General features: G+C 55.9%; 1 protein-coding gene across 1 annotated transcript; it reads right to left on the bottom strand.

Moving 5' to 3' along the window:
* Positions 1-1,405: 1,405 nt before the first annotated feature.
* On the bottom strand, positions 1,406-22,920 carry ALKBH5 (alkB homolog 5, RNA demethylase). The gene is made up of 4 exons (XM_062216677.1): positions 21,742-22,920; positions 12,888-12,968; positions 4,161-4,316; positions 1,406-3,013 (listed from the first exon to the last, which is right to left on the bottom strand). Exons 1-4 carry the CDS (start codon positions 22,512-22,514, stop codon positions 2,836-2,838), a joined length of 1,188 nt encoding a protein of 395 aa, XP_062072661.1. The 5' UTR covers positions 22,515-22,920; the 3' UTR covers positions 1,406-2,835.
* Between the last annotated feature and the right edge of the window lie 4,625 nt (positions 22,921-27,545).

The following is a 27,545-nucleotide window of genomic DNA, read 5'->3' as shown; positions in this document are numbered from 1 at the left end:
GCACTCGGATATGGGGTTGCAGATACCCCAAGCAATGTGTTAACTGCCATGCCAAACACCCATCCCTACCACACTTCTCATGACCCTCGTGTGTGTGTGCCAGACTCCAGACACCAGGGATTTTTACCTGCACTCAGCAAGACACTCGATTATTTTTTCATTGAATGAGTGTGATGCTGGGTCAGCTCCTGACCCGTCCACACATCAGGGATGGAGGAACAGGACGGCTCCTAGGTGGGCAGGGCTGCTGCCCAGCTTGTTAAAGAGGCCCTACTGTGTGTAAGACTGGGCTTGGGGGCAGGGGTAAATGGGACTCAGAACCTGGTCCTGTGGCCCGGGAGTTAGTATGTATGGCCATTCAGTGGAGCTCAGAGTGCAATTCAGTCAGAGGGGAGCCACAGAACTTCCATGCAGGTGGACAAACCACCCATGTGGCAGGAACTGCGAGGCCCAGAGCCCCTTCCTATCCCTCAAAATAGCAGCATGGAGACTTTTTCATATAGGTGCAGGCCACAGCCCGGGTCTGACTTTGTCACAGCTATTAAAGGAGTTATCTCCAAGCCCCCCAACCCTTCAAGAAGCCCCCGCCCAACACCCACGAGTCACTGGCTCAGGCACAGAATGGGGTGCCCACCTCCACTGCATCGTCGGGACAGCACTCGGCAAGTCATTCCTCAGCTCCGATGCCTCCTGCTCTCCAGGGCACAGGGTAGGGACCGCCCCCCAGCCCAGCCTGGCGAGGACCCCTGGAGGCCCAGCCAGCCACAGAGCACGTGAAGACCTGGCCAGTCTTCTCTCCAGGATATGGCACTTAACTTGTCCAGGTTTCCACAGCAGGAACGCAGCCAAGCAGGTTGGCTCTGAGCACTGGAACAGAGCGAGGGAGACTCCAGTCCGGAGCCCTGGGCCAGGTCCTCACCCACCCCAAGATATCTGCTTCAGGCGCACCCCAGGATCCCACACTCTACCGTGAGTACTGTGAGAGCAGGGACCCGGGTTGTGCAATGGTGAGGTCCCAGTGGGCGCCTGGCCAGTATACAGTGGGAACTCAAGAATTAACAACTTGGAGCTTGTTCTCCCAGCTTCTCCCCATGCCTGGTTCGTGCCCAGGTTCCCCTTCCGCTGGCCTGCAGCCTCTTACAACCAGACCCAGGAGGAGCCTCCAGAACTCAGGGTGTGACCTCTGGGCAGCTGAACCATGGTGCGCGTACTCTACCCTCCTTGGAGCAGACCGAGCTGCGGACACGTCCATCTGCACCCCGTGCCAGTGATGGGGCGTGTCCTCTGGGGGGTGAGCTCTGCCTCCCCCACCAGACACAGCTTAAGAAAATAAAGGGATTAGAGCACCAAAGGCAAGCCTTCTTGTACCACAGCATCAGACAACTGTTTCAAAATATATTAGATTTGGTTTTTATTGTAGAGCACACATATCAGGGCAAAGTGCTGCACACACAACTACAAATCATTTTTTGGGAAAAAAGCTGTAAAAAAAATAAAACTGCAACTGCTTTAGTTATGCAGTCCTGACTTGAGGAATCCACGCTGGCAAAGGAGTCCCGGCCCCTGAGAGGGGCTTCTTGACGCTGGCTGCCCCGGATCTCTGCAGCCTGAGACCTCAGGCCCAGGCCTCTGTGCAGAGCCCCCTCCCCCGAGGGACGGAGTCTCCTGACAGGACGGCCTCTGCTCCGGCTGGCCTGGCTCCCGGCACGGCTGGCAGGAAGACTTCCCTAATGAATTCAGGTCAGCACAACCTCACAGCCTTCCAGGGGCTGGGTGGGGAGGAACTGCCAAGGATTTACCCTTTTTTTTTTTGCCTTCTATTACTATTTTTTTAAAGCCTCTCCCCCAGCTCCCATGCCCCTGAGGCAGAGGAGGCACCAACCCAGTCTGCAGGCCTGAGCTGCAGGCAGAGGGCCGGGCACCTTCCTAGAGGGGAGGACAGGGGGCAAGGCCCAAGCTGGCCAATGTAGGAGAAAGAAAAGGGAAAGGAAAAAGCCAGGAGATCAAAGGAAAAAATAACTTGAAACAGAAAACAAAAACCCTACCACACCACAACAACTTCCCACATCCCAAATGCTAGACTTGGAAGGACACCAGTCCCTCTAGCTAGAAACAGTTCCTAACACTGACCCGACATGGCAAGTCTAACTGTCTGTACAACCACACGCATACGCTCGAGAGCAGCAGCCCGGCGGAAAGGCGGCAAGCTCTCGGCGAGAGCGCCTCCTGGCAGCCCCAGCACTGCGGGCAGAGCAGCCAGGGGTGCAGAGGGAACCTGGGGGCCTCACAGACCCGGCACTGCTCAGCCCCCACCCAGCCAACCTGAACAACTCTGCCACGGGAGGAAGAAAGGGTGTTTCCGTGAGACAGCAGGTGAGAGGAGGGGACAGCAGGCGTTCTGAGACCTCCACCAAGCGCAGAGAGCAGTGGAGGAAAGGAGTGGGCAGGAGACTGAACTGTTTAGAAAATGCAAAGATTTACAATTAAAGCAAAACAAGGATTTTCTTAACCAAAACATTTTGCTACTTTTAAATAAACCCAGTTTGACACAGCCCCACTTAAAGATGGCTGCCCCTACACCTGTGCTGGCAACTCCAGCGTGAGCCCCTGTCCCCTACAGACACCAACAGCCTTTCCATCCGGGAAGAAAACCAAGAACGCGAGAGCCCAGGTCTTGGGCAATTCTGTTCTGTCTGCCTTAACAGGCAACAAACCAAGGAAAAAATATATAGGATCAAGGAAAAAAAAAAAAAACCCACACAAAACAAAACAAAAAAAAAAACCCTCAAAACAAAGGGGCAGCTACGCGAGGATGAGCCGGAGTCCGGGGGGGCCTCAGTGCCTCCGCATCTTCACCTTGCGGGCAGGGCTGCCTGCCGCCTCCGAGCAGTCCTCCGAGGACTCATAGGACTTGCGCCAGTAGTTCTCCGAGCTGAAGCTGCCCCTCCGCCGGTGTGCGGGCAGCAGCACTGAGCGGCGGTTCTCTTCTTTGTCCATCTCCAGGATCCGTGGCCTGCAGGAAGAAGGGGACGTCACCTAGAGGCTGGTGGGAGGGGCCTCGCCCAGAGTCCACATCCTTGGGAGGGGCCGCTCCGGCTCAGCGGCTGTCAGCAAAGGGTAGCACTGGCAGAGGCACTGGCGCTGAAGGTTCTGGCCCACGGAGGGGCGGCAGCCAACCCTGGTCTTTGGAGCCATTTCCCAACCTCCCTGTGGTGTCTGCCTGGCCGAGCCTGGTGCCCCAGGACGTTGCCACGGCTGCCGGACAGAAAGACCCCTTCTCTATTCCATCATCAGGACCCTGTGCGACGCCACCATCCACCTCTACTTCCTGACTCCCCATTTTATTCTGTGCCAACCCCATCTCAGCTTGCCAACTCCACTCGGGCGGAAACCACTCTGATCTGTTCTGCCTAGGGGTCCAGCCCGTATCGCCCGTCTCCACTGTCCAGCCCACGTGTCTTTTCCACCATCCAGTGTTGCCTTAAGCATTACTGCTGGGGCCGGTGCTGTAGCACAGCAGGTTAAGCTGCTGCCTGCAGTGTCACCATCCCATATGGGCGCCAGTTCCAGTCAGCTGCTCCACTTCCGATCCAGCTCCCTGCTAATGGAAAGCAATGGAAGAGGGCCCGAGTGCTTGAGCCCCTGCACCCATGTGGGAGACCTGGAGGAAGCTCCTGGCTTCAGCCTGGCCCAGCCCCAGCCGTTGAGGCCATTTAGGAAGTGAACCAGCAGATAAAAGATTTCTTTCTCTCTATCCCTCCCTCTTTGTCTAAGTCTACCTTAAAAATAAAATACTGCCTCAGAACCCTTCCAGCACTCCTGAATAGCACGCTCTTTAGTTCAACACCTTCCATGGCCTGAGATTACCTAACATCCAAGTCTGTACCTGGGAGAGTTCTGGGTCTGGGCAGGACTGAACAGAGGAATCCTGGGAGGCCATGGCACACTCCCCGCTCCTGGTCCCTTTTCTCCAGGGGCATGGGCAGTTGGCCAGGGCACAGACTGGAAAGCACCAATGCCAACCAACCCAGAAGCAGCAGACATAGGCCTGGCGGGGAGCAATCCCAGGCTCCTGGTCATCTATCTCCCGAGGTTTCCTCACTCCCTGACCCTGCGGCCAGGCCGTGGGGCTGCTTTGCTGGGGGTCCTGAACCAAGTACCTGTGGGCAGCATCAGGGTCTGCCTTGCGGTGGGACCGCTTGGGCTTCAGAGCGGGGTCCCTGTTGTTTCCTGACAGGCGATCCGAAGCATAGCTGGGTGGCAACACAGAGCTGCTCAGGGACTTGGTTTCCAGCCGGGGTGCATCCAGTCTCGTCCTGAAAAGGAAACACAGGGTCACCAAGGAGCTTCCAGTGAGACAGGGACCCCATCAGACCAACGCTCTCTGGCCAGGACAAGTGCAGGCCATCCGTCTCTGTGCTTACGTCTCCTGATGGGTCAACTAGAGGCTGGCCTACCTCCTCCTCAAGTTCAGGCTGAGGAGCAAGAACAGGAGCACTCTCACCTGAGACTTTCCACAACAGGGATCTGCTGTCTCAGGGCCTGCTCTCAGCCAAATGCCGCGGCCCTCCTCAACCCAGGTGGGCTCAGAGGTTCCCCTGGGGCACCTGCCAGGAGACTGAAGGTTCCTGGTAGACACCAACACCCTCCAGCAGGCGTCTTCACCCTCGCCTGGAACACTGACACAGACCCCCAGGGCTGGAGGCAACCACCACCAGAGCCTCCCTGCTTCCTCACTGTTCAGCAGAAACAGAGGCTGAGGGGCAGCACTGGTGGGGCTGGGGGAGCCCAAGCCAACTCCACAGCCACCAGGCAGCTTCTGCTCATGCCAGGATGCTAACCAGGCAAAGGTCAGAGGGCTTCTGAAGGCAAAGTCCCCACCTAGCACTGGTGCAAGTTTCAAGGAACACACCACCTAGAAAGGGCAAAGATCCCTGAACAGCCAGAGAGGGCACGAGGGAGGAGCCCAGGCAGAGGCAGCTCAGGGCAGGGATCTGAGTCCTTTACACGGGGAGGCTATGCAGCAGACTGGGTGGCACTGATGGGGGCCCAGCTGGGCGCCGGCCCCAAGGAGACTTTTTCCAGAGTCTATGGGCACAAAGTAGTGACCTGGCTCAGAAGTTAGAGCAGGACTCAAAGGACACCCATTGCTAGACTGCTGAGCACAAGAAGGCAGGAGGGAGCCCCAGAGCCGCCACAGCTAAGCTGCTTAGTGTCCTCAGTAACAACGCATCCGGTCCTCACAGCTCCCAGCTTCCCCACGGCCGCCCTCTGCTGCCTGGCCTGCTGTAAACAGATGCGGAAAACTGGGTCAGAGAGGCGCTAAGTCCCACGGCCTACAAGCTGTGGGAGAAAAGCTGCAGCCCAGGTGGAACTCCACACCCAACAGGCAGGAACCACCCTGAAAACCTGGGAGTAGCAGGGGCATCGCCCTCCTTTCAGCTGGGACTGTTTTCTGATGCTCTCAGGCCCGAATGGTGGGCAGGTGAGTAGGAAGGGTGGCTGGCCTTGACCACCTTCACCAACCCCCCTCTACCTCAGGCTCCTCTATCCTACCAAGCGCTCTCTGCAGAGCAGCCGGCACGGGCGCAGCAACCTGCTGTGGTCAGAAGGCCCTCAAAGCACATGAAGGGGACCACCTGAAGAGGGGGTACCCAAGCACACAGGCCTGGACTCCCAAGGAGACTTCCTGGTGCCCAGGCCACAAGGGGATCTCTCCAAATTGTTCAGCACAGTTACCACCGTGTTGTACTACACGCGTGCACCTTGAAGCCCCAGGAGCCAGGACTCCATGGGCACTACCAGACAACAAGGCCAGGGATCCCCCAGCCAGGCCTGGCGAGTTAGAAGGGAAGTTTGCTCTCCCCCAACCTGGGCTGTGAAACTCCACACCACTGGGTTCCCTGGCCCCTCCACAGAGCACAGCCTCCTCATGCCCTCAGAGGGCACAGCCCAGGAGGGAGGGGCTAGAAGCCCACCCAGCATTCACAAACAATCACAACTGCCCCAGCTGCAGTGAGAACACAGCGTTCAGGAAGGACTGCATATGGAGGTCATACAAAACCAGGCCAGGGGGCTCTCACTGTCCCTCTGTCAGAATACAGAGGTTGCCAACTGGGCAAGATGTGTGTGTGGGTACACAGCCACTGGACAGAGGAACGAATGGGAGCAAAACCTCGCCACAGGGAAGAGTCACGGCAATAGGAGCAGCAAGTCCTAGCAGTACAGACGGGGTCAAGGAGACCAAGAGCTGACCACTGAGGGACAGAGCTTGCACACTCGGTCTCGTGTGTGGCTGCTCTGCTTCCAGAAGCAGTCTCCTGACCCCGGGAACCTTCACAATCACAGGAGCCCCTGAGCTGGGCCTCCTACAACCTCTCCTCCGCAAGTCCAAGCGTGCAGTCTTCTCAACCTCAGGTCAGGCTGAGCCGTCCAGCCCACCTCCGCCCACCCCTACTCTTTCTACAGTACAGGACCACCCCTCGGCTTCTGAAGAGCCTCTTCTGACCGAGGCACCTTGGCCTGAGCTCCTTCTACGCTGGGCAAAAGCCCGAGCATCCCTGACCTACCTGAATGTCTGCCCCACCTCCCCACAGGACACACGGGGTAACAGCCCACCCTTCACCTCCACGGCACTCACAACACACTGGCTAACATCCGGCACACAGGTCTCCAGCTAGAGATGCCAACTGAGAACACAAGTCTCAGACCCAGGGTAGCCGTGGGGCCATCACCCAGAAGGCCACCTGCGGAGGACCCACCATGACCCAAGGCCTGTCTCCTCCACCTCTCACTTGCAGAAGCTCCTATACCACCCTGCCTCACAGCCCCTGGGCTGAGCACCCAGCCTGCAGCTTCCAGTTCAGAAACCAGATCTACCAGGCCTGCTCCTCCCCGTCAGGCAGCATGAAATGTAATGCTTTGTTTCACTTTTATGTTTATTTTCATCCACTTGAAAAGCTGAGCGACAGAAGAGTTTTTCTGGGGGGCCACCAGTGCTCACTCTCCTGTGTGGTAATAGCACTCAGAGTACAAATCTACCAAACAGAAGCACCACAGAACACCAAGTTTCCGGGGGGACCCCCCTTGGGTGCCTTGTTCACAGTATATACCTGATGTGTCCAAGGCAGAAATCCTCTCACTTCCTACCCGAGCCCCTTTGCAAACAGGACTGCGGTGCACTTGGCAAGGGGCAGCCAGCAAAGTCCTCCCAAAGCAGCAGCACAGGGTGGACACCATGCACACCTGCAACATCCCATTCCACCAATTGCTCCACCCAAGCCACCGGTCAGCCTCTTGGCTACCTAAGCAGTAACCTAAAAGTAACCACACCTCAGAGGTTAGGTCCAGGTTCCCTGCCAGAGGTACCCTGGACAACAAAGATACGTGTTGAGCAGCTCGCACCGGGTGGGCTGCAAGAGAGCAACATTCAAGCAAGTTGGGGGGGTATGAAGGGGTCTCCAGGCACCGAGCAGCCTGAAGCTGCTGCCTCAGCCCGCTCTGGAGAGGAGCCTCCTTGACACTTAAGACACTCACCAATCAGCTTTCTACTTGCCAGACTTCAAAGGATCCACCGCAATGACACATTGTGGGGCAAATGTGGGATCTGGGGTGTTCTACTGTGCAAGCCACCAAGGGACTTGGTTCAAGGTCTCACTCAGCCATTTGCTGGCTGTGATTCCAAACTTTAAGTTTTATTTATTTATTGGAGAGGCAGAGACAGAAAGAGAGGTCTTCCATACTCTGGTTCATTCCTCAAATGGCCACAATGGCTGGAGCTGGGCCAACCCAAAGCCAGGACCCAGGAGCTTCTTCTGGGTCTCCCATGTGAGGAAAGGGACCCAAGCATCTGAGCCACTTCCACTGCTTTCCCAGGCCATGAGCAGGGAGCTGCATCAGAAGTGGACCAGCTGGGACTTGAACCAGCGCCCATATGGGATGCCGGCACCACTGGCTTAACCTATTACACCAGCACCGGCCCCAAAACCTTTTTTTTGACAGGCAGAGTGGACAGTGAGAGAGAGAGAGACAGAGAGAAAGGTCTTCCTTTGCCGTTGGTTCACCCTCCAATGGCCACCGCGGCTGGCACGCTCCGCTGATCCAATGGCAGGAGCCAGGTGCTTCTCCTGGTCTCCCATGGGGTGCAGGACCCAAGTACTTGGGCCATCCTCCACTGCACTCCCGGGCCACAGCAGAGAGCTGGCCTGGAAGAGGTGCCCCAACTGGGACTAGAACCCGGTGTGCCGGTGCCGCATAGCGGAGGATTAGCCTGTTGAGCCACGGCGCCGGCCATCCCCCCAAACCTCTTAATACCAAGCTACAGCCTGTGGATTCCTTTCCAGGAAAGTGTCCAAACACTCACTTCCAGCCCTCTCATAAGAGGCCACAGCACCTTGTGCATAAGGATCTAGCAGCCGTCCATATTCGGAAGAGTCGCATCTTACTGAACCAGAAGACCTGGCAGCCAGCTGTGCCACTCCCCTCCAGGAGGCTCTCAGGAGGACCTCGCCGTCTCCCGCTTGCCCGAGCCAGAGGCAGAGCCCCCAGGCCTTTGCTGTGCAATCTTTACCAGAACCTAAAAGATGGCACAGATGCCTACAAGAAACAGGGCTAGGCTCCATGCAGAGTCTACCTATCAGAACACAGCCTCACCAGAAGACGTAGCACCAACCAGGTACCCCCGAGGCCATGGCATGCTGATCTCTGGAGTGCCTGGGCCAGGATTGCCTTTTGCAACGTGTCACAGCCTGTTCTTTCCCCGCAGCCACTCTGGACCTGTCCCTCAGCGTCCATCTAACAGGTGTATATAAGATGCTTCCTGCATGGAAGATGGTCAACATCTGAGCCTTGAAGGGTTAACCAATTTCCAGTGTATGTCATTTGAGGGGCTGTATCTCAGAAGTTGAATGGGCTCCTGGTATCCAGTAGAGACCTGGATGAAGTTCCTGGCTTCTGGCTTTGGCCTGGCCTGCATGCATTTAGGGAGTGAACCAGTGGATGAAGATTTCTCCGTCTCTCCCTCTCACTCTTTAACTGACTTTCAAACAAATCAATCTTAAAAAAATAAAGTGAGGAGTAGAAGACATGAGAACACACTGCGTGCTAGGGGGGCTCTCTACACATGTGTCACCTGGGGGTGCTGGGGGACATCCTCCCACTGCTCACCAACCCAGGACAATAAAGTCCTGCCCTTCTGCCCTCCGGCCCAGCCTCTGGATGGCTCCTACCCACCACTCAACTGAGACAGCTAAGGAGCCTCCACCACGCGCAACTGCCATCCCTGAAGTTGGACAACTGCTAGGGGTCTAGTTGGCCAAAGAGTTTCCAGAGGAGCTAATGAAGACCCCTAGGTCTGCAAGGACCACCTGCTCAGCTGGCTTGGAGAGTCAGGTATTGGAGCCACTCAAAGGAAGTGATGACACTCTAGCTATGGCTACCTCCCACAAAGATTTCTACTGTGAAGGGAATTCCTGGGAAGTTACTGTTCCGGTTCTACAGATAATCCTAGAAATTCCTCTCCAGGTTTATGGCCTATGCAGGCCACCCATCCCTGGCTGGAGTTTGAGGTGCAATGTGCAGCCCGAGAAGAAGTGACCCAGGAGAAGAGACCAGAAGGGAGTTACGCTCTGGACTCAACACTTCTGCATTCTGGGTTTGGCCAGTGCTGAGAACCACAGGAAAACAAAGTGCAAAGGCAGATAAAAGCTCTTCATCTGTCCGGTTCTGGGAACATTCTTAGGCTGCCAACTGCCAAGCTGACCCGTGTCTGGCGCTCCCACACATTCCCATGCAGCCTGCACCGCAGGACCATCTCTCCCAGTCTGGACCACAGCCACAAGACCAATGGCAAAGCTGTGACTTGACAAAAAGGCAGAGCCACGCCAAGGACACTTCACTGCCACCTTATCATGGAGTTGGGAGCCCAGAAGGCCAGGATGCTAAAGGTACTGATGGAGATAAAAAGATGGCAAGGAGCTGGCATTATGGCTCAGCTGAGGCTGCTGCCTGTGATGCTGGCATCCCATACTGAACACTGGTTTGAGTCCTGGATGCTCTGCTTCTGACCCAACTCCCTACTAATGTGTGTGGGAAAACAGGGAAAGATGGCCCAAGTACTCGGGTCCCTGCCACCCATGTGGGAGACCCAAAGCAAGTTCCAGGCCCCTGGTTGTGGCCTAGCCCAGCCACAGCCATTGTGGTATTTGGGGAGCAAGCCAGTAGATGAAGATCTCTTTCCCCTCTGTCAATCTGGCTTTCAAATAAAGTAAATCTTACAAAAAGAAAAAAAAAATAGGCAAGCCAGAAAAACAAAAGAGCTTTAAGTGGCCACAGCTAGAATGATTTGAACATAAAATAAAAACCCATGAGTCCATAAACTTAAATAAATAAATGGGAGAGAATAAACACATCTCTTTCTAGAATTCCAGATAATTTGCATGGATACTCCTCCCTCAGGGAGGTAGAGCCACCTTTCCATTCTTGAACTGTGGGCTGTATATAGCGATTTTCTTCCTGAGAGTACACTGTGGACAGGGAAAAAATCCTAACTTTATATTGAAAACCCTGACAAACACTTCATCACCCTGTTCAACATCAACCTCAACATGCCAAGTCACCATGTCCTTGGTATGTGATAAAAATGGTGCTTTATCTCTGTGGTCTTCCTCCAAAGGAAAAACAAAAACAAAAAAACAAAAACAAACAAACAAAAAAACCCATAGGCCATCTAACTTTGAGAAAGTCAGACAAAATCCCAATCAGTGTCATCAAGAATAAGGCAAGACTGGGAAGGCATTTGGCCCAGTGGTTAAAACATGGGAAAGGATGCCCATGTCCCACATCAGAGTTCTTGTCTTTGATCCCCAACACTGGCTGATTCTAGCTTCCTGCTAAGGCAAGACCCCGGGAGGCAGCAGTGATGGCTCAAGTAACTGGGTCTCCAACTTTCATAGGAGACTTGAACCGAGTTCCTAACCCCTGGCATAAACCCCCTGACCGGGGCCAGCACTATAGCACAGTAGTAGTTAAGCCTCTGTCTGTGGCACCAGCATCCCACATTGGCACTTCTGATCCAGCTCCCTGCTAATACATCTGTTAAAGCAGCCAAAATGGTTCAAGTCCTTGAGCCCCTGCCCCCATATGGGAGACCCAGAAGAGGCTCCTGGCTTCAGATTGGCCCAGATCCGGCCACTGTGGCCATTTGGGGAGTGAACCAGCAGATGGAAGACCCTCCTCTGTTTCTACCTGTGACTCTGCCTTTCAAATCTTAAAAACAAACAAACAAACAAAAAAACCACACCTGACCACTGTAAGCATTTGGGAATGAACCAGTGGATGGAAGCTCTGACCTGTCTCTCTCTGCCTCTCAAGTAATGAAAGAGTAAGTCAAGGCAAAGCCAGACAAATTGTCTCCAGGAGGAACAATCTAAGGAGCCCAACCTCTAAATGCATTGTGAGGGGCAGGCTTTGTGGCATAGAGGGTAAAGCCACCTGTGATGCTGCCATCCCATACGGGCATCAGGTCACGTCCCTACTGCTCCACTTCTGATCCAAATCCCTGCTAATGGCCTGGGAAAAGCAGAAGATGGTCCAAGTATTTGGGCCCCTGACACCCATGTCAGATGAAGCTCCTGGTTCTGGGCTTCTGACTGGCTGCCCTGGCCATTGTGGCCATCTGGGGAGTGAACCAGTGAATGGAAGAACTGTATCTCCCTCTCTGACTTTCAAATAAATAAATCTTTAAAGAACCACCACACAAAAGGATGAGTGTAATGGCGGGGAGGGGCTGATGTGGCACAACAGGTTAAGCCACTGCCTGCCAAGCCGGCATCCTATATGGGCACAGGTTCGAGTTGTTCCACTTCCAATCCAGCTCTCTGCTAACAGGCCTAGGGAAGCAGTGGAAGGTGGCCCAAGTATTTGCACCCCCTTCCACCCACGTGGGAGACACAGATGGGAGTTTCTGGTTCCTGGCTTCAGCCTGGCCAGCCCAGGCTGCTGAAACCATTTGGGGATTGAAACAGCAGATGGAAGATCTCTCACTCATGCGTTTGCTGTCTCTCCCTTTCTCTAGCACTGCCTTTCAAATAAATAAATCTTAAAAAATTAATAAATGTAATGTGGGATACATCTTTGGGAAAAAAAAGATTAGGAAAACTAGGGAAATCCAATAAAGTATGGACTTTAATTAGTAAGATGGGAAGCGACATAACCTCCTGATCATGCGTCCGTCCAGGGATCATCTCGCCCTGCTCAATGACTTCTGTGTGACCCTGGCAGTCCCCTTTCCCCTCTGGGACCCCATTCAAGAGGAAGACCTGTCTTGATGCAATGTCTGTGTGGCTGTGCCTCCGATCAATCTGCCTGCGCACCTGAGAAAGAAATTCCAGGGAGGCCAGGTTTACTGAGGCTAGCACATCCAATTTCTTTCTCGGAGAGGACGACACACAGAAGCTATAAGCCTGCTGAGCACTGCCTTCAACCACCCACCTTTGTCTCCTCTCTTGCTCCTCCCAGAAGAGAAAACCCAGGCATTTTAGAAGCAGGCTGCTAAGGCATAGTCTAAAAATAAATCACCAAGAGCACATGTGACAAATCAGAACCAAAGAGGTGAGGAAGCAGTTCGGGGCAGGGTGCAGCTTGGAAGAATGCTCCCCAAATCTCGTTAGACTGCCCATAAATGTCAAGAGATGTGCTTCTGCTTAGTCCTTAGCTCCCCAGATAAACAGTGAAGGAACTGAATTTTCCGATGAAAAGACAAAAAGCTTTATCTCCCCAGGACACAAATAAAACTTGGGTCTTGCGCTCTTGCAGGTTTCACTGACACAGAGTGAGGGACACAGACCTGCACCCCCAGGCTGGCCTGAGGCGGGCCCACCACCACTTACTTCCTGAGGATGATGACCGCTCGGCGCTCCTTGATGTCTTGAGGTCGTATGCAGTGAGTGATTTCATCAGCAGCATACCCACTGCAAAGAAACACAGAACAAGTGACCGTGTGGACAGACCAAAGTTCCTGGGGACTAATGGAACAGGAAGACGGCCCTGCCCGTCATTTCAGAAGTTCTGGGATCTACACGGGAGGGAAATACTATGTTAAGCTCCCAGAAAACTTTTAACCAGAAATTACTCAAGGAAAGCCTTTCAAGAAGCAGGCTGGGGGCTGGCGCTGTGGTGTAGCAGGTAAGGCTGCTGTCTGCAGTGCCGGCATCCCACGTGGGCGCCGGTGTGAGTCCTGCTGCTCCACTTGCGATTCAGCTCCCTGCTTTCTCAGCCATAGCAGAGAGCTGGATCAGAAGTGGAGCAGCCATAGGAGATGCCGGCATTTCAGATGGCAGCTTTACCCACCGCGCTACAGTGCTGGCCTCATCTCTCTCTGCCTCTCTGTAAAATCTGCCTTTCAAATAAATAAATCTTTAAAAAAAAAAAAAAAAAAAAAAAAAAGAGCAGGCTGTGATGCAGTGGGTAAGAATGCCACCTGGGACACTGGCATCCCTATCAGAGTGTCAGTTCAAATCTTTGCTTCCTTACTTCCAATCCAGCTCTCTACTAACCCACCTGGAAAAGCAGTGGCCGATGGCCCAGGTGCTTGGGCCCCTGCCACTCATGTGGGAGACTGGATGGAGTTTCTGGCTCCTGACTGCGGCCTGGCCCAGCCCCGGCCATCGTGGTTATTTGGGAAGTGAACTAGCTGATGGAAGAGCTCCGTCACACTCTGCCTTTCAAATAAATAAGCAAAAACAAGAAACCAACAAAACAACAGAAAATAGGAGATCCATGCCACCAGCTTCTTAAGAGAAAGATCAAAGCAAAACTTTAAAAAAAAAAAAATTAAGATTTAAATGATTTGAAAGTCTGAGTTAGAGGGAGAGAGATTTTCCATTTGCTGGTCCACTCCGCAGATGGCCCCAACAGCCAGGCTGACGCCAGGAGCTTCTTCTGGGTCTCCTACATGGGCAGCAGGGGTCCAAGCACTTGGGCCATCCTCTGCTGCTTTCCCAGGTGCATTAGCAAGGAGCTGGATCAGACATTGTGGAGCAGCTGGGCCTTGAACTGGCGCCCTTATGGAATGCCAGCGCCATAGGCAGCTTTACCTGCCATGCCACAGCGTCAACCCCAGCAGAACTCCACTTGCCCCAGCCGGGAACCCTTCTTTAAAGTGCCCTCAGGGAGTGGGCATGTGACCCAGTGGTTGAGTCACAGCTTAGGGTCCCATATGAAAGCGCCTGGTTAGAGTTCCAGCTCCTCCACATCTGATCCAGCTTCCTGATAATGTACATCTTGGAAGGCAGCAGATGACGGCTCAGGTACTTACATGTCCCTGCCACAAACACGAGACCCGAGCTGATTTGGTTCCTGGCTTCAACCTCACCAGCCCTGGCTACTGTCGCATTTGTGAAGTGAACCAGTAGGTGGAGGCCCCCACCCCACCCCCGCCTTTCAAATGAAATGAAAATAAAAATTAAAGATCCCTCAGGAAAGTGGCTCTGGGGAGAACTGGAGTGACTCAGGTCAGGCCCTGGTGAGAGGACAAAGAACTGCACCTCTTTCTTGCTTTCCCCCGCCCTTCAGCACGCAGAGGAAGCCCAGGGAGCGCTGACAGCACCGAGTCACCCGAGAGCTAGGACTTCCGCGGTTCCAGAAGGGAATCTGTCTACTGAATATCTCCATTTGGGGGGATCCAAAACTTTAAGACAGCTGTGTGTGGGATATTTTAAGAATTTCCATCACACTCAAATATCTCTTTAACAAGTTATAAGATTTTCAAAACTATTTATGGGCCAATCAACGTGGGTAGATGACTGTCCTCTTCCCAGCCAGGGGCTTTCCGATCGGAGGCTCTGGAAGCAAACTCCACTTCCGGAGCCTCTTACCCACCCTCCGGGAGCACAGCAGTGGAGACAGCCCCTCTCGAGTTCTGCTGAGCTGCAGCAGCTCTACACAGCCATAAATGCACCTGGCCACAGGCCTGGTGGGAAGGGCCCACCTCCTCGCCTGCTGGGGATTCCTGACTGGCCCTGGACCACAAACTTTTCTCTCGGAACTGCTGATCAGCTGCCCTCTCAGGTGTACAGACACAAACTTAACCCTCAAACACCAGGGGTCTGGGAAGGATGCCTGGGAATGACCAGGCTGGCCCAGCCAGCGACAGCAGTGGGAGATAAGCAAGGCAGCGCACGCTCTACCCTCAGAGGGCAGTGCCTTGACTTGGAAATCAGGTTCGAGGTTAAGCTAGTAGGAGAGCCACGAGCTTTCACAATAGACCAGAGTTCTTCAGAGTTTTCTCTAAACACCAGTCCCACTAAAGCTTTCTGAAACTCTTCTGAAAAGGACCCGAGAATTTCTACAGCAAAAGAACATGCTGACTTTATTGAACTGAGCACTGACCAAAGAGCCTTTTCTCAAATAACACCTATTAATATCCACCAGCCCTCAGCGAGAAGTGCCACAGAGGCGAAGAGCTGGAGAGACCTGGGTTCAAAGCCGAGACCTGGGCTCTCAGTTAACGCCCATGAAGGGCCTGAGTCTCAGTTTTTTCGTCTGTGTAAGGACACAGTAGATTCCTGGGTGTTCATCGGTTATGTTTTAGATCACCAAAGTCCACAGGATTTAAAGGGACAAAGTCTCCACCTTCCTAAGCAGATGCAGGGTTAAGCAACTGTATGGTTGAAGCCCTTTGAAAAGGCACGGTAGTGAGGGCCCCTCCAGGAGCGTTAAGAAAGTTAGATAATGCAGGGAGCCTGGCACTCCACTACCACTTACTGATTCTTGATATGAGCCAGAGGGTCCAGGACCTGAGAGAAGCCTGGGCCTCAGATTCAGCACTACTATTTACTTTTTTTTTTTGACAGGCAGAGTTAAGACAGTGAGAGAGAGAGAAGTCTTCCTTCCGTTGGTTCACCCCCCCAAATGGCTGCTACGGCTGGCACGCTGCACCGATCCGAAGCCAGGAGCCAGGTGCTTCCTCCCGGTCTCCCATGCAGGTGCAGGGCCCAAGGACTTGGGCCATCCACCACTGCCTTCCCGGGCCACAGCAGAGAGCTGGACTGGAAGAGGAGCAGCTGGGACAGAATCTGGCGCCCCAACTGGAACTAGCACCCGGGGTGCCAGCACTGCAGGCGGAGGATTAGCCTAGTGAGCCGCGGTGCCAGCCTACTTACTAACTCTTGACACGAGCCAAAGGGTCCAGGACCTGAGGGAAGCCTGGGCCTCGGGTCCAGCACTTGCCAAGGAGACAGGATCCAGACTGCTCCACCTGGCATCTGCCAGCAGCAGATTCCCAGAGCCAGGGGCTCTCATTCTCAACTCAGGTTCTTATCACTCCACATCTGGGGAGTGATAATATGGACTCCAACACAGTCCCATGTGTGCAGAGGGCTTCCCCGAAAGAGTTAAATCTAGGCAAATTTATACAGCCCGAACCTGCAGAGCTGGTTGCAGGCACCCTTTCCTGCTGTTAACAAGTGTTATCAATACATATGCCTCAGCTACAGGCACAACCAAAGGTCCCGACTTCCCACCTCCAACAAGGAACCACTTTTTTTAATGCAGTTCTGGAGCGAATCCAAATGTCTGTCAAAGTTTGACTGCCTCCACGCTCCCTGTCCCATCCCCCAAAGGGCTCTAGAATAAATAAGCCTGCCAGGTTCCTGCCATGAAGAACTACTGTGGAGCTAGGGCTGTACAGGCCCATAAAAATGACCTTGGCACTGACCCCACCTGGAGGGTGCATCAGTACTGGTCTTCTAGAACTTTCTGGCTGCCGTGACACAGCACACTCACCCTTCCTCAGAGTATCGGGCTCCTCCCGGAGAGGGAGATCAAAATTGACTGAGGGAAGCTCTCCAGGCCATGTTTTGGCAGAAAACGTCCAGCAGAGAGCGTTATTTATTGCTAAGGAGCCTACTTGCTGCAAGAGAAAGTATCTGCCAGCTTGCAACTGAATATGCCCCAGGTTCAGACCTACTGTGGCTGGAAGAAAAGTTCCAGTGCCTCCTGCTCCTTTGTTGTCAGGGGGAAAGAAGAGGAGAAAATACCTCACGCTGCCTGGCCTGGGCTCTAGCCCCAGCAATGATCAGCACATTGCAGGCATCAAGACTGCCTGCCACCCACTAGCCCTATACCTCACAGTGACTTTTTAAGTTAGTTTATTTGAAAGGCAGAGTTAGAGAAAGATCTTCCATCTATCCCAAATGGCTGCCAACGGCTGGGCCAGGTTGAAGCTCAGAACTCCATCCAGTCTCCCAACTGGATGGCAGGGGCCCGAGCATTTGGTCGTCTTCCGCCCGCCTTCCTGGGCGCATTAGCAAGGGAGCTGGATTGGAAGCAGAGCAGCTGGGACTCAAACCCGCACTTGTACAGGATGCCAGCCTCAAAGGCAGCAGCTTAACCACTGAACCACAAGGGCGGCCCTTTGGAGTGACGCTTGAGGGAGCCGACACCTTTGACTCCTCCTTACGGGAAGCATTCCCTGACACCACCCCCTCGCTGAGTTTCCCCAGCACGGCTCAACCGTGCTGGCCTGGTGGAAACTGTCTTCTCTATGAGACAAATCTCTGTTAAAGGCCTCGCTCATGTCTGCAAACAGTGGACAAACAAAATGAGGGCTGAGCCAAACTATTTCAATACCCCAGGGCCTCAGGTTCTGTATCTGCAAAAGGGATCACAGTAAAGTCTTCCTCAGAGGCTTAGGTGCAGGTCAATGAGGAGTCTGTGCGGAAGTGTGTAGGGCTGTGCAGCACACCACAAGAACAGTCAGGAACTGCAAAGGCACGTTTCCAAGATGGCTCCCATCTCCCATCTACTCTGTGTATGCTGTAAGCCAGAGTGGATCCGAGGTCTCCCAGCCTGGGACTCTGTGCTCTGCCTCACCACTTACAGCCTGCAGAACTGAAGCCCAGGGTTTTGGGGTTAGCAAGCCAGCCACCCTGACACAGGGCAGAACAGTGGGCTCAGACTCAAGTGCCGTCACAGAGGTAAGCCTCCAACGAGGCGCACGGCTTCACTGGCCGAGACGTCCTCTGGTGTCCTGAACCCAGAGGGAAGGCCACCTGCTCCAGTTCTGTACACAGCAAAGCAGAAACAGGCAGCAGCTCACCAAGGCAGGCAGCTCATCCCGAGGAATTTTCAGTGAAACTTCAAGCAAGTGGTGTGACTGTTTCAATCCTGCAACAACCCCACGGCATCGCTGGCCTGGTTTCGCAGATGAGAAACACTGAGGCTGAGAAAGGAAGGTGGTAGCCCTGCACTGTAACCAAGTCTGCCAGCAAACTCTGGCTTTTGGTGGTATGGGGTGTAAGTAACGAGAGTAAGAAAAAAAAAGGTCACCTGTGCTCCCTGACAAGGTCTAACCTGTCCTGGGGGCCTTGCGGGGCTCAGCAAAGGTCACACCCTTCCCCACGAGGGTGCCTATGCCTAGGGCCTCAGAGCGGACTGCACAACTGCCCATCCTAGAACGGCCAGCCCGCCCCGAAGTTTATGGCCTGTTTATCCTCAGCTCGCTCTGAGCATCAGGATTAAGACCACTGCTCATTGCCAGCTTTCTCTGCTCTGCTGTCCTCTGCCCTCACGTCAGGCCCTGACTCAGGGCCCTGACCCCACACTGCAATTCCTCCTCGTCCCATGGAAACAGACGACTCTACACAAGAGATGTGGCCCAGGACCCATGTGCCCTACTTTCCCAACTATTTTAAGCCAGAAAGCTAAAATTTTGCTTTCAACCAGCTGAACGAGATCAGCCCTTGTCCCAAACTGACAGGGGAGCCCACTCCGCCCGTACCCAATGTTAACTGAAGAGCCCCAGGCCCCATGGCTAGGTAATGCACTGAGGCCCAGGGTCCCTGCGCATGTGGTCACACCACAGACCCTGCAGCAGTGATTAAAAGTAGCAGCAAGTAAGCAGTTAGCCTTGAGATGATTATTCTAATTAACCCACTGGAATCTGCTTTAATCTACCCCATCCACCCTACAGGAAACAGATTCACAGAACCGGGCGGTAGAAGATTCATTTCCCTGAGGGACGGCATTTACAGGGCACCCGCCCAGGCCCAACACAGGAAGATTACAAAAAAAAAAAAAAAAAAACTGTACCAGCTGGGTTCAGAAAGAGTCTGAGGTACTTCTAGAAGGATCTGTTAGGCTCTGCTCCAAATGCCCAGCTTTAGACACTGCAGTCAATGCCTGCCACCCATCATCTGTACCCACCACTGTTAAACATAAAACTGCATTCCTGCCCTGTTGCCTTGGACGGGTACAGACACCCTTGCCACCAGCAAGAACGGAGGTCTGAGTCATGACAATGGCTCGAATCCCTCCCCAGTCTGCACCCACACCACTGCTTCCAGCAGCCTCTCCCACTCTGCAGTTTTACTACTCATTACCTCTGGGCTGGAAACCGTAGCAGGAAGTGAGGGAGAGCACCCCATCACCTCTCACCAGTTCACACACAGGATCTGACAAGGGGCACTACCAACAGGCAGGGGTCACCCACCTGCACACGAAGCAGAGTGCGACTGCTAAGCGAGCAGGTGCTAGAAGATTTAATCAGAGGGAGTTTCTCAGCAGCTCCCAAGGATTCGGCTCCGCCACACCGTGCCGCACCGCGCCCCCCTGCTCCCACACTTGGCAAAGTCTGGAAACAGTCTGGGTTCCAAAAGCGCTAATGGCACCTAGGGGGAGAGAGGCCAGGGGTGCTGCCTAATGTTCCACAGTGCACAGACAGCCCCACGCACCAGTGAGCCCGGCGGCGAGGTCCTGATGGACCGCTTCACCCAGAGCACTGCCTCACCATGAACCCCGCTTGCCTCACACCAACACTCACCCCTCTTACCTACGGTTGTGCCCTCCCACTGCTGCCAAAGCCACAGCCGTGCTCGCCCACTCTCACTGCCTGGCTACTTCCTAAGTCACCCTTCAAGTTGCCACCTATTCTCCCCCTAACACTTCTAACACTTCAGCATGGGTAGGATTCTCCCAATCTGGGCTTGGACTCCATGAAGGAGGAGGCGGGGCTCCCAGCCCCTCCCCCAGCAGGAGAGCCGAGAACCACTAAGTGGTTGTGTGGGGCAGCAAGCGCGCATCTAAGTGCCTGGCCCAATATCAGACAGCAAATTACCCTCCTCATCCTTCGGAAGTTGGCATCACCCCCCACTCCACAGATGGGAAAGCCAGCTCAAAGGACGCCCACGAGATCCCAAAGCAAATGAGAGGAGAGCCGGATTCAAAGCCCCGGGCAGCACTTTTCAGGACACGGCTGAACCTCCCACACAAACTCCACGGCCAAGTCTGGCGGAGTCCAAGAAAGCTGGAAGACGCTGCTGTTCTAAGAAAAAGATGAAGAGAATTTTCCTCATGATGCAATCCTGCTGCTAAGCACTATCAGATCTGCCTGTTAGGACCCCGAAGCCTCAGGGCCGGGGTAAGCGCAGGCACACCAAGCATTAACGCCGCAGCAGGACCTGGGGACAGCGCTGAAGGCGGAAGAGCAGCCGCAGAACGGATAATCCGTGCAGAGACCGGCCGGTCCCTGGCTGCCGTGAAGTCCCCTTAGCAGTGAGAGCCGGTCCACAGTCAGACTCCCACCCAACCTGCCCTCCTCTGGGGCGGTCTGCCCGGGGCCGCCTAGACTGTGCCGGCCTGAGCAGCTCAGGGGCCCACAGGACCAGGAGGCACGGCAGGTAAGCCCATCAGGGAAGCAGCTTCAGCTGCTCCACTCCAACCAGGTGGAGGACCTGCCCTTCTGAGATGCTAACAGGGCTCCAGGGACCCGCGCTTCGGTGGTTAGGCGGCTCACGGCCAAACCCCAGCGCGGCCTGATCCTCTGTTTACTTGGCGGTGGGCAACCAGGCCACTCACCCAGCTGCGGTCTGGCTCTACCTGCCTAAGAGGTCCTGCAGATGACGCAGGTGGGTTTATTATTAGGTTTACCTTTCGCGGGGCTCAGGGCTCAGAGGAGACAGCTGCCAATCACCCTTTCACAGCTCATAAACAGCGAAGGGGCTTCCGCAGGCGATCTACTCTGGGGGCCGTGGCCCCGAGCTAATCTTCAGCAGGACCTGGGACTGCAAACAAGGCCCGGGGGCCCAAGCTCGGCGGACCCAACAGTGGCCTGGAGGCCAGCTGCGGTTTGTTTTCTTCTGATCCTGCTAACAGGTAACACGTTCTCCGCCCCCCGGACCTACCCCTAATCCCTTCAGCTCCAGGGAAGCCGCTGGTCCTCCTGGGAGTGGAGAACGGGTACCAATTAGACACTCTCAGGAGCCTTGGCCCCTGAGTATTTTCTCTGCTAAGGCATCCACTAACGCTTGCTGTTACGGAAACAGGAGCGGCGGAGCAGGAAGAGACTTTCAGATCCTAAACCCAACCTTTTTTTTTTTTTTTTTCCTCCTGTTTAAAGCACAGACTTGGAAATAGAAGCCCACAGCAGAAAAAAAAAAAAAGTGACTTGTTTCCTATCACAAAGGGACACGGCCTGCTAACAGCTTTCTAGGAAGACGCCTGAAAAGTCTCAGCCAGGTCCGGGAGCGCGTCCGACCTACTTTTCTGGGGACCGATCCACACACGGGCTCCTGACCCTGCTCCTGTGTAAGGCCCTAGTCCCTTCCCCTCCTCCCCGGGAACCACACTCACACAGCTGGACCTGCGAAAGGAAAAAAAAAAAAGCAAGCACGGCTCCTATTGGCCGCCAGCGGGGTCGGTGGCTAAGGCGAGGGGTGCGGGGCCGGCCCCCTCCTCCCGGGTTACCTGAGCACAGTCACGCTCCCTCTGCGCACAGGCAGCGAGAGCACGGGTTCCGACACCCGGATGGGCTTGAACTGGAACTTGCAGCCGAAGCAGAGCGCCGAGTCGCTGAAGAAAGACACGGACACGATGGGGCGCTCGAAGATGTGGATGGGGTCCACGTGCGACACGATGCAGCCGCCCGGCTGGTAGTCGTTGATGACGGCGCTGTTGACGAAGCCCTCGGGGATGACGCGGTGCTCCACCAGCTTCTGGATCACCAGCTGGTGCACCCACTCCGGGATCTCGTCCACGTCGCCCGGGGGGTACAGACGCTCCTGGCCGGGCCCGCGCTTCTGCAGCTGCGCGCCGTACGTGTAGCCCTCGCCGAAGAAGTACTTGTTGCGCAGCGGGGCCCGGTCCACCGTGTGCTCGTTGTACAGGCCCTTCTCGGCGCGGGACACCACCTCGTCGATGCGGGCCTCGATCTTGGCGCACTCGTCCTGGCTGAACAGGCGCATCTGCCGGATGCCGCTCTTGACCTTGCGCGCCTCCTCCTCCCTCTGCAGCTGCTGCTCCTCGTAGTCGCTGCGCTCCGGGTCCGAGTCCTCCGGGTATTTGCGCTTGGCCCCGGGCGCCGGGTACGGCTCGGCGGCGGCGGCCGCGGCGGCGGCGGCGGCCACGGCAGCGGCGGCGGCTGCGGCCGCGGCCTCCCGGCTGCCCGCCTTGTAGTTGTCCCGGGACGTCATGGACTTGAGCTTCTCACGCAGGTCCGTGTAGCCGCTGGCGGCCGCCATGGCCCCCAAGACGCGACTCTAGGGGCCTCCGGGAAGGGCGGGGCGGCCGGGCATGGCTCTCAGGGGCGGGGGTGGGGACGCGGCCCGGGACCCCCGGAGGGAAAGGGGGGTGGGGTCCTCAGCGAGGGGCCTCCATGCGTGACCGGAGGGCGCCGAGAGCGGGGTCGGGCCTCAGGGGCGGCGGGTCATGCGGCGGCGGGCACGGCGCTTCCTCCTCCACCACCTTCTCCGCGTCCCGGGGGGCAGGGGCGCCGGCAGCGCCTCATGCCGCGAACGGCCGCTCGACTCCCCCCCAAGACCCTCAGACGCCCCGCCCGGCCCGCACTTTAAAGCGCTCCTCACGACGTCACGGGCCGCTCGCCCGACGTCCGCCAGCGCCGCTCCTTAGCGGGCTCCTCGCTGCGCAGGCGCAGTGGCGCCGGCCACCGCGGCTCCGCGCGCTGTGAGCATGCGCGTGCGTGCGGGCCGGGCCGGCCGAGGGGGCCCGCGCAGGCGCAGACGCGGGCCCTCCCCGTCCGTCGTCCGCCGCCCCTCCCCCACGCGCTGAGGGGGGCGCTGAGGGAGCGCTTTCGAATAGCAACCTTGCCTCCACGCCACGCCGCCTCCGAGACGGGGAGAGCTCCCGCTGCAGGGGTTTGCTGACGCTGTCAACACTGTCGCCCTGCCGCGTCACGGCATCGTCCGAATGCCTTGGAGACGCCTCAGCCCCCGGCGCGCAATCACCGGGGAACCGCCACAACCTAGGCCGTCCTGGGACCGCCCCTTTTGGCCTTTCCGCTTCTTTCATTGGGCCGCCAGCCACGCGCGGGGCGGGCCTGGAATGGAGTTTCCAAAAGCCGGTTGGTAGCCATGCCTGTCAATCAGGTCATCTCCTTGGCTACCGCGCCCATCGCTGAATAAGCGGCGGGGAGGGAAGCGAGGACCCCTGAAGAGTGGATGGGTGGCTACCCTTGTGCCTGAAACGGAAACCACCCCGCCCCCACACACACCCCTGAGGAAAGTCCTCGGGACGCCTCAGAAAACTTCTAAAAGCAACAGAAACTTTGCTCAGAACGTATGGCCGAGAGCGCCAGGGCCTAGATGGCGTCGGCCGAAGCAGCTGGGACGCGCGTCTTCGCGGGGGGAAAACGCCCAACGCCGCCGCGGCCCGGAGTGGACGTTCCGCGAGTCACGTCCCGGCGGCGGCGGCGGGCGCGTGCGCGGCGGCGGGCACGCGCCGGGCGGGGGTGCGGGGACGCGCCTCCCAGGCGCAGCCCCGGAGCGCGTGGCTGAGGGCGAGCCGCAGGTGCGCCCCGGGGCCCGGGGCCGGGGGGCGAGGTCGGCCGCTGTGCTGGGCGCCCAGGGGCCCCGTGCATGCCCTTTGCCCGCGTGTTAGGCACGGGGATGGCTGAGTCGGGCCCCCGCCCCCCGTCTACACTGAGAGGCGCCTGCGTCTGTTGTGGTGGAAAAGTGGATTCTTGGCCCTGACCAGGCTCAGGAGAGGGCGGCGGGAGGGTGTGAAACCCCAGACACCTGGGACCCTGGCAAGCCGGAGCCGGGGGAAACCGAGTCACTACAGCCCAGCGGGCCCCTGCCCTTCCCTGGTGTAGCCTAGTGGGGTGCAGCCGCGGGCAGTGAGGACGAGGCCCGTGGGCAAGGCCAAGTGGCCTGACTCCGGCCCTGCAGGATTCCAGTACCTTCTAGCCGCTAAGCTGCCCCGTCTTCTCTGAAGAGCAGGCCTTCTTGGAGCCACCTGTGGACACAGCTCATCCAGGCCGAGATGAGAATCACATGTCCCCTCCTCATCTTTTTTGGGGGACAGCGCGAATTCCCGAGCCAGGCTGCCTGGGGCTGAATCGTCACTGGACCCCTGTGCTGGCTGTGTGGCCTTGGGCAAGTTGTTCTACCTCTCTGGGCCCTATGTACAGTGGTGTTAATAGCACTCACCCCACTGGGCGTGTTTTGAGTATGCAGTGGATTTTTTTAATGTACAGAGCTGGGCACACTGTAAGAAGTTGAATAAAATTAGCTTTTACACAAATGTACGTCTAGGGGCAAGCGTTGTGGTCCAGTGGGTTAAGCCACTGCTTGGGACGCCTGTATCCTATATCGAGTGCTTGGGATCAAGTCCCACCTCCGCTTCTGAACCAGCTTCCTGCTAACGTGGCCCTGGGAGGTAGCAGATGGTGGCTTTGGATTGGTACTTGGGTTCCAGTCACATCCTGGGAGATCCGGATGGAGTTCTTGGCTCGTGGCGTCAGCCTGGCCCAGCCTCGCCCCAGCTGTTGGGAGCGTTTGCAGAGTAAACAAGCAAATGGAACTTCTCTCTCTAGCTCTGTCTTTCAAATAAATAAAAATAAACTTAAAAAAAAAAATGTACTGGGGCCAGTGTTGTGGTACAACAGCTTAAGCCACCACTTGTCACTGGCATCCGGCATCAGAACACGGGTTCAGGTCCCAGCTGCTCTGCCTAGGGGCCAGCCTCCTCATGTGCCTGCTAGGCAGCAGATGAACTTGAGCCTCTGCCACTGTGGGAGACACCCAGATGGAGCTCCAGGCTCCTGGCCCAGCCCTGGATGGTGGGGCCGTTTGAGGAGTGAACCAGCAGATGAAGATGTCTCTACCTGTCACCCTGCCTTTGCAATACATAAATACGCTGGGGGGGCGGGGGTGGGGGGAGGGGAGGGCAGTGTGGCTCAGCAGGTTAAGTCCTGCATCTCATATGAGCGCTGGCTCTTAACCCAGCTGCTCCCACTTCCTTATCCAGCTCCCTGCTAATGCACCTGGGAAGGCAGTGGAGGGTGACCCAAGAGCTTGGGCACCTATTATCTACAAAGGAGACCCGGATGGAGTCCCAGGCTCCTGGCTACAGCATGGCCCAGTCCTGGCCATTGCAGCCATCTGGGGAGCGAACCAGCAGAGAGAAATCTCTCTCCCGGTTTTTTTGTTAAGATTTACTTATTTATTTGAAAGGCAGAGTTACAGAGAGAAGACACAAATTTCTATCTACAGTTCACTCCACAAACGGCCTCCACAGCTGGAGCTGGGCCAGGCTGAAGCTAGGGGCTTCTTCTTGGTCTCCCTGTGGGTGCAGGGGCCCAAGAACTTGGACCGTCTTCTGCTGCTTTTCCAGGCACACTAGCAGGGAGTTGGATCGGAAGTAGAGCAACTGGGACTTGAACCAGCACCCACAGGGGATGCTGGTGATGCCGGCACTGCAGGCCGTGGCTTTACCCACTAAGCCACAGTGCCAGCCCCACACAGGAGGTTCTTACAGGGGTTAAATGCCTGGGTGAGAAAATAAATCCTTTCTCTGATGCCAGGACTTCTGCAGTTACACCCCTACCTACCCAACCTGCCACTACCAAGCCACTGGCTCCTCCAACGCGAAGCCCCAAGGCACCAGCCCTTTTCCATCAACATTCATTTCTTCAAAACTGTTTATGTATTTGAAAGGCAGAGTTGGGGCCGGTGCTGTGATATAGTCGGGTAAGCCTCCGCCTGCAGCACCGGCATTCCATACGGGCGCTAGTTCATGTCCCAGCTGCTCCACTTCCGATCCAGCTCTCTGCTATGCCTGGGAAAGCAGGAGAAGATGGCCCAAGTCCTTGGGTCCCTGCACCCATGTGAGAGACCCGGAAGAAGCTCCTGGCTCCTGGTTCGGATTGGTCCTGCTGCAGCTATTGTGGCCATTTGGGGAGTGAACCGGTGGATGGAAGACCTCTCTCTGCCTCTCAAATAAATAAAATCTTAAATAAAATAAAAAAAAAAAAAGGCAGAGTTACAGTGATGGAGAGATCTTCCATCCATTGGTTCACTCCCAAATAGATGCATTGGCCAGGGCTGGGTCTCCCACCTGGGTAGCAGGGGCCCAAGGACTTGGGCCATCTGCTACTTTCCCAGGCCTTTAGCAGGAATCAGGATTGGAAGTGGGGCAGCCGGAACTCTGCTGCACAACACTGCTCCCTGAATTCCCTCTTGAAGTGAAATCAAGAACCTGGGTACCGTTGTGACAATAGGAGAAGCCACTGCCTGTGATGCAGGCATCCCATATGGGCACAGGTTCAAGACTCAGCTGCTCCACTTCTGATCCAGCTCCCTGCTAATGGGCCTGGGAAAGTGGTAGAGGACAGCTCAAGTCTTGGGCTCCTGCACCCATGTGGGAGACCCGGAAGAAGCTACTGGCCCAGCCCCAGCCAATGCTGCCATTTGGAGAGTGAACCAGCAGATGGAAAATTCTCTCTCTCCCTCTCTCCTTCTCTCTCTGTAACTCTGCCTTTCAAATTAATCTTGGGGGGGGGGGAAAAAAAAGAACCTGTGTACCAGCAGCCCTGGCTGGCACCAAGGGGATACAACAGGAAACAGTTTTCTCTATTTGGAATGTTTATTCCCTGCCCCCTACCCCATCTACCCTTAGGAAACTCCTACTCATCCATCAAAACCCAACCCTAAAGTCCCATTCTCTAGGAAACACTCTTTCCTAGACTTCTCCCCCGACAACTGAAGATAGCCCTTTTCCTCCCACTACACCGCTGTGAGATGGGGCCAGCCAGCCGCTGGGGACACCCAAGAAATGTGGAATGGGGAGACAGGGTTCTGCAGGAGGGCAGCGTAAGGGCAGGTGCTTCTACCAGAAGCTCCGCCCACAGGGAGGCAGGGGCTCTACTGTACCTCCAACTCCTGCCTCCCCCCCTAGCTGCTCACAGGAGGAAATGGCTGTGATGCCGGCATCCCATATGGGCACAGGTTCAAGACCCGGCTGCTCCACTTCTGACCCAGCTCCCTGCTAACAGGCATACCTTTTATTTGCATAGAAATGACCGAGGGGCGGGATCCAGGCTGAGAGGCAGAACAAGGTGTGTGGGGGGGCTGGGCACCTGAGGAAGATGGGCCGGGGGATGGGGAACAGCCTTGAACGTCAGACCCAGAGGAAACCAAAGGCAGAGTTCACCCCGTCTAGGCCTGCTGTGCCCTAGGTGGGAGTCGGGACAGCGTCTGTGGTGGGCACACAGCAGGGGGCCGCGGGCCTGGGTGCGGCTCTGCTGCCCCCCC

The sequence above is a fragment of the Lepus europaeus genome, chromosome 18 (assembly GCF_033115175.1).
Source record: "Lepus europaeus isolate LE1 chromosome 18, mLepTim1.pri, whole genome shotgun sequence".
NCBI classification, from domain to species: Eukaryota; Metazoa; Chordata; class Mammalia; order Lagomorpha; family Leporidae; genus Lepus; species Lepus europaeus.
The sequence above is the reverse complement of the archived record's forward strand: the minus strand, read 5'-3'. Positions and strand labels throughout refer to the sequence as shown.

What these genes read in the sequence shown, in the direction of transcription:
- ALKBH5 (XM_062216677.1), bottom strand. Translation starts at nt 22,514, where the DNA reads ATGGCGGCCGCCAGCGGCTACACGGACCTGCGTGAGAAGCTCAAGTCC. An exon ending in GGGAGCGTGACTGTGCTCAG is followed by an intron (nt 12,969 to 21,741) that starts GTAACCCGGGAG and finishes GTTTCTTTGCAG; the next exon opens with TGGGTATGCTGCTGATGAAA. An exon ending in GACCCTGATGCTGCCCACAG is followed by an intron (nt 3,014 to 4,160) that starts GTACTTGGTTCA and finishes TTCTTCCTGCAG; the next exon opens with GCCACGGATCCTGGAGATGG.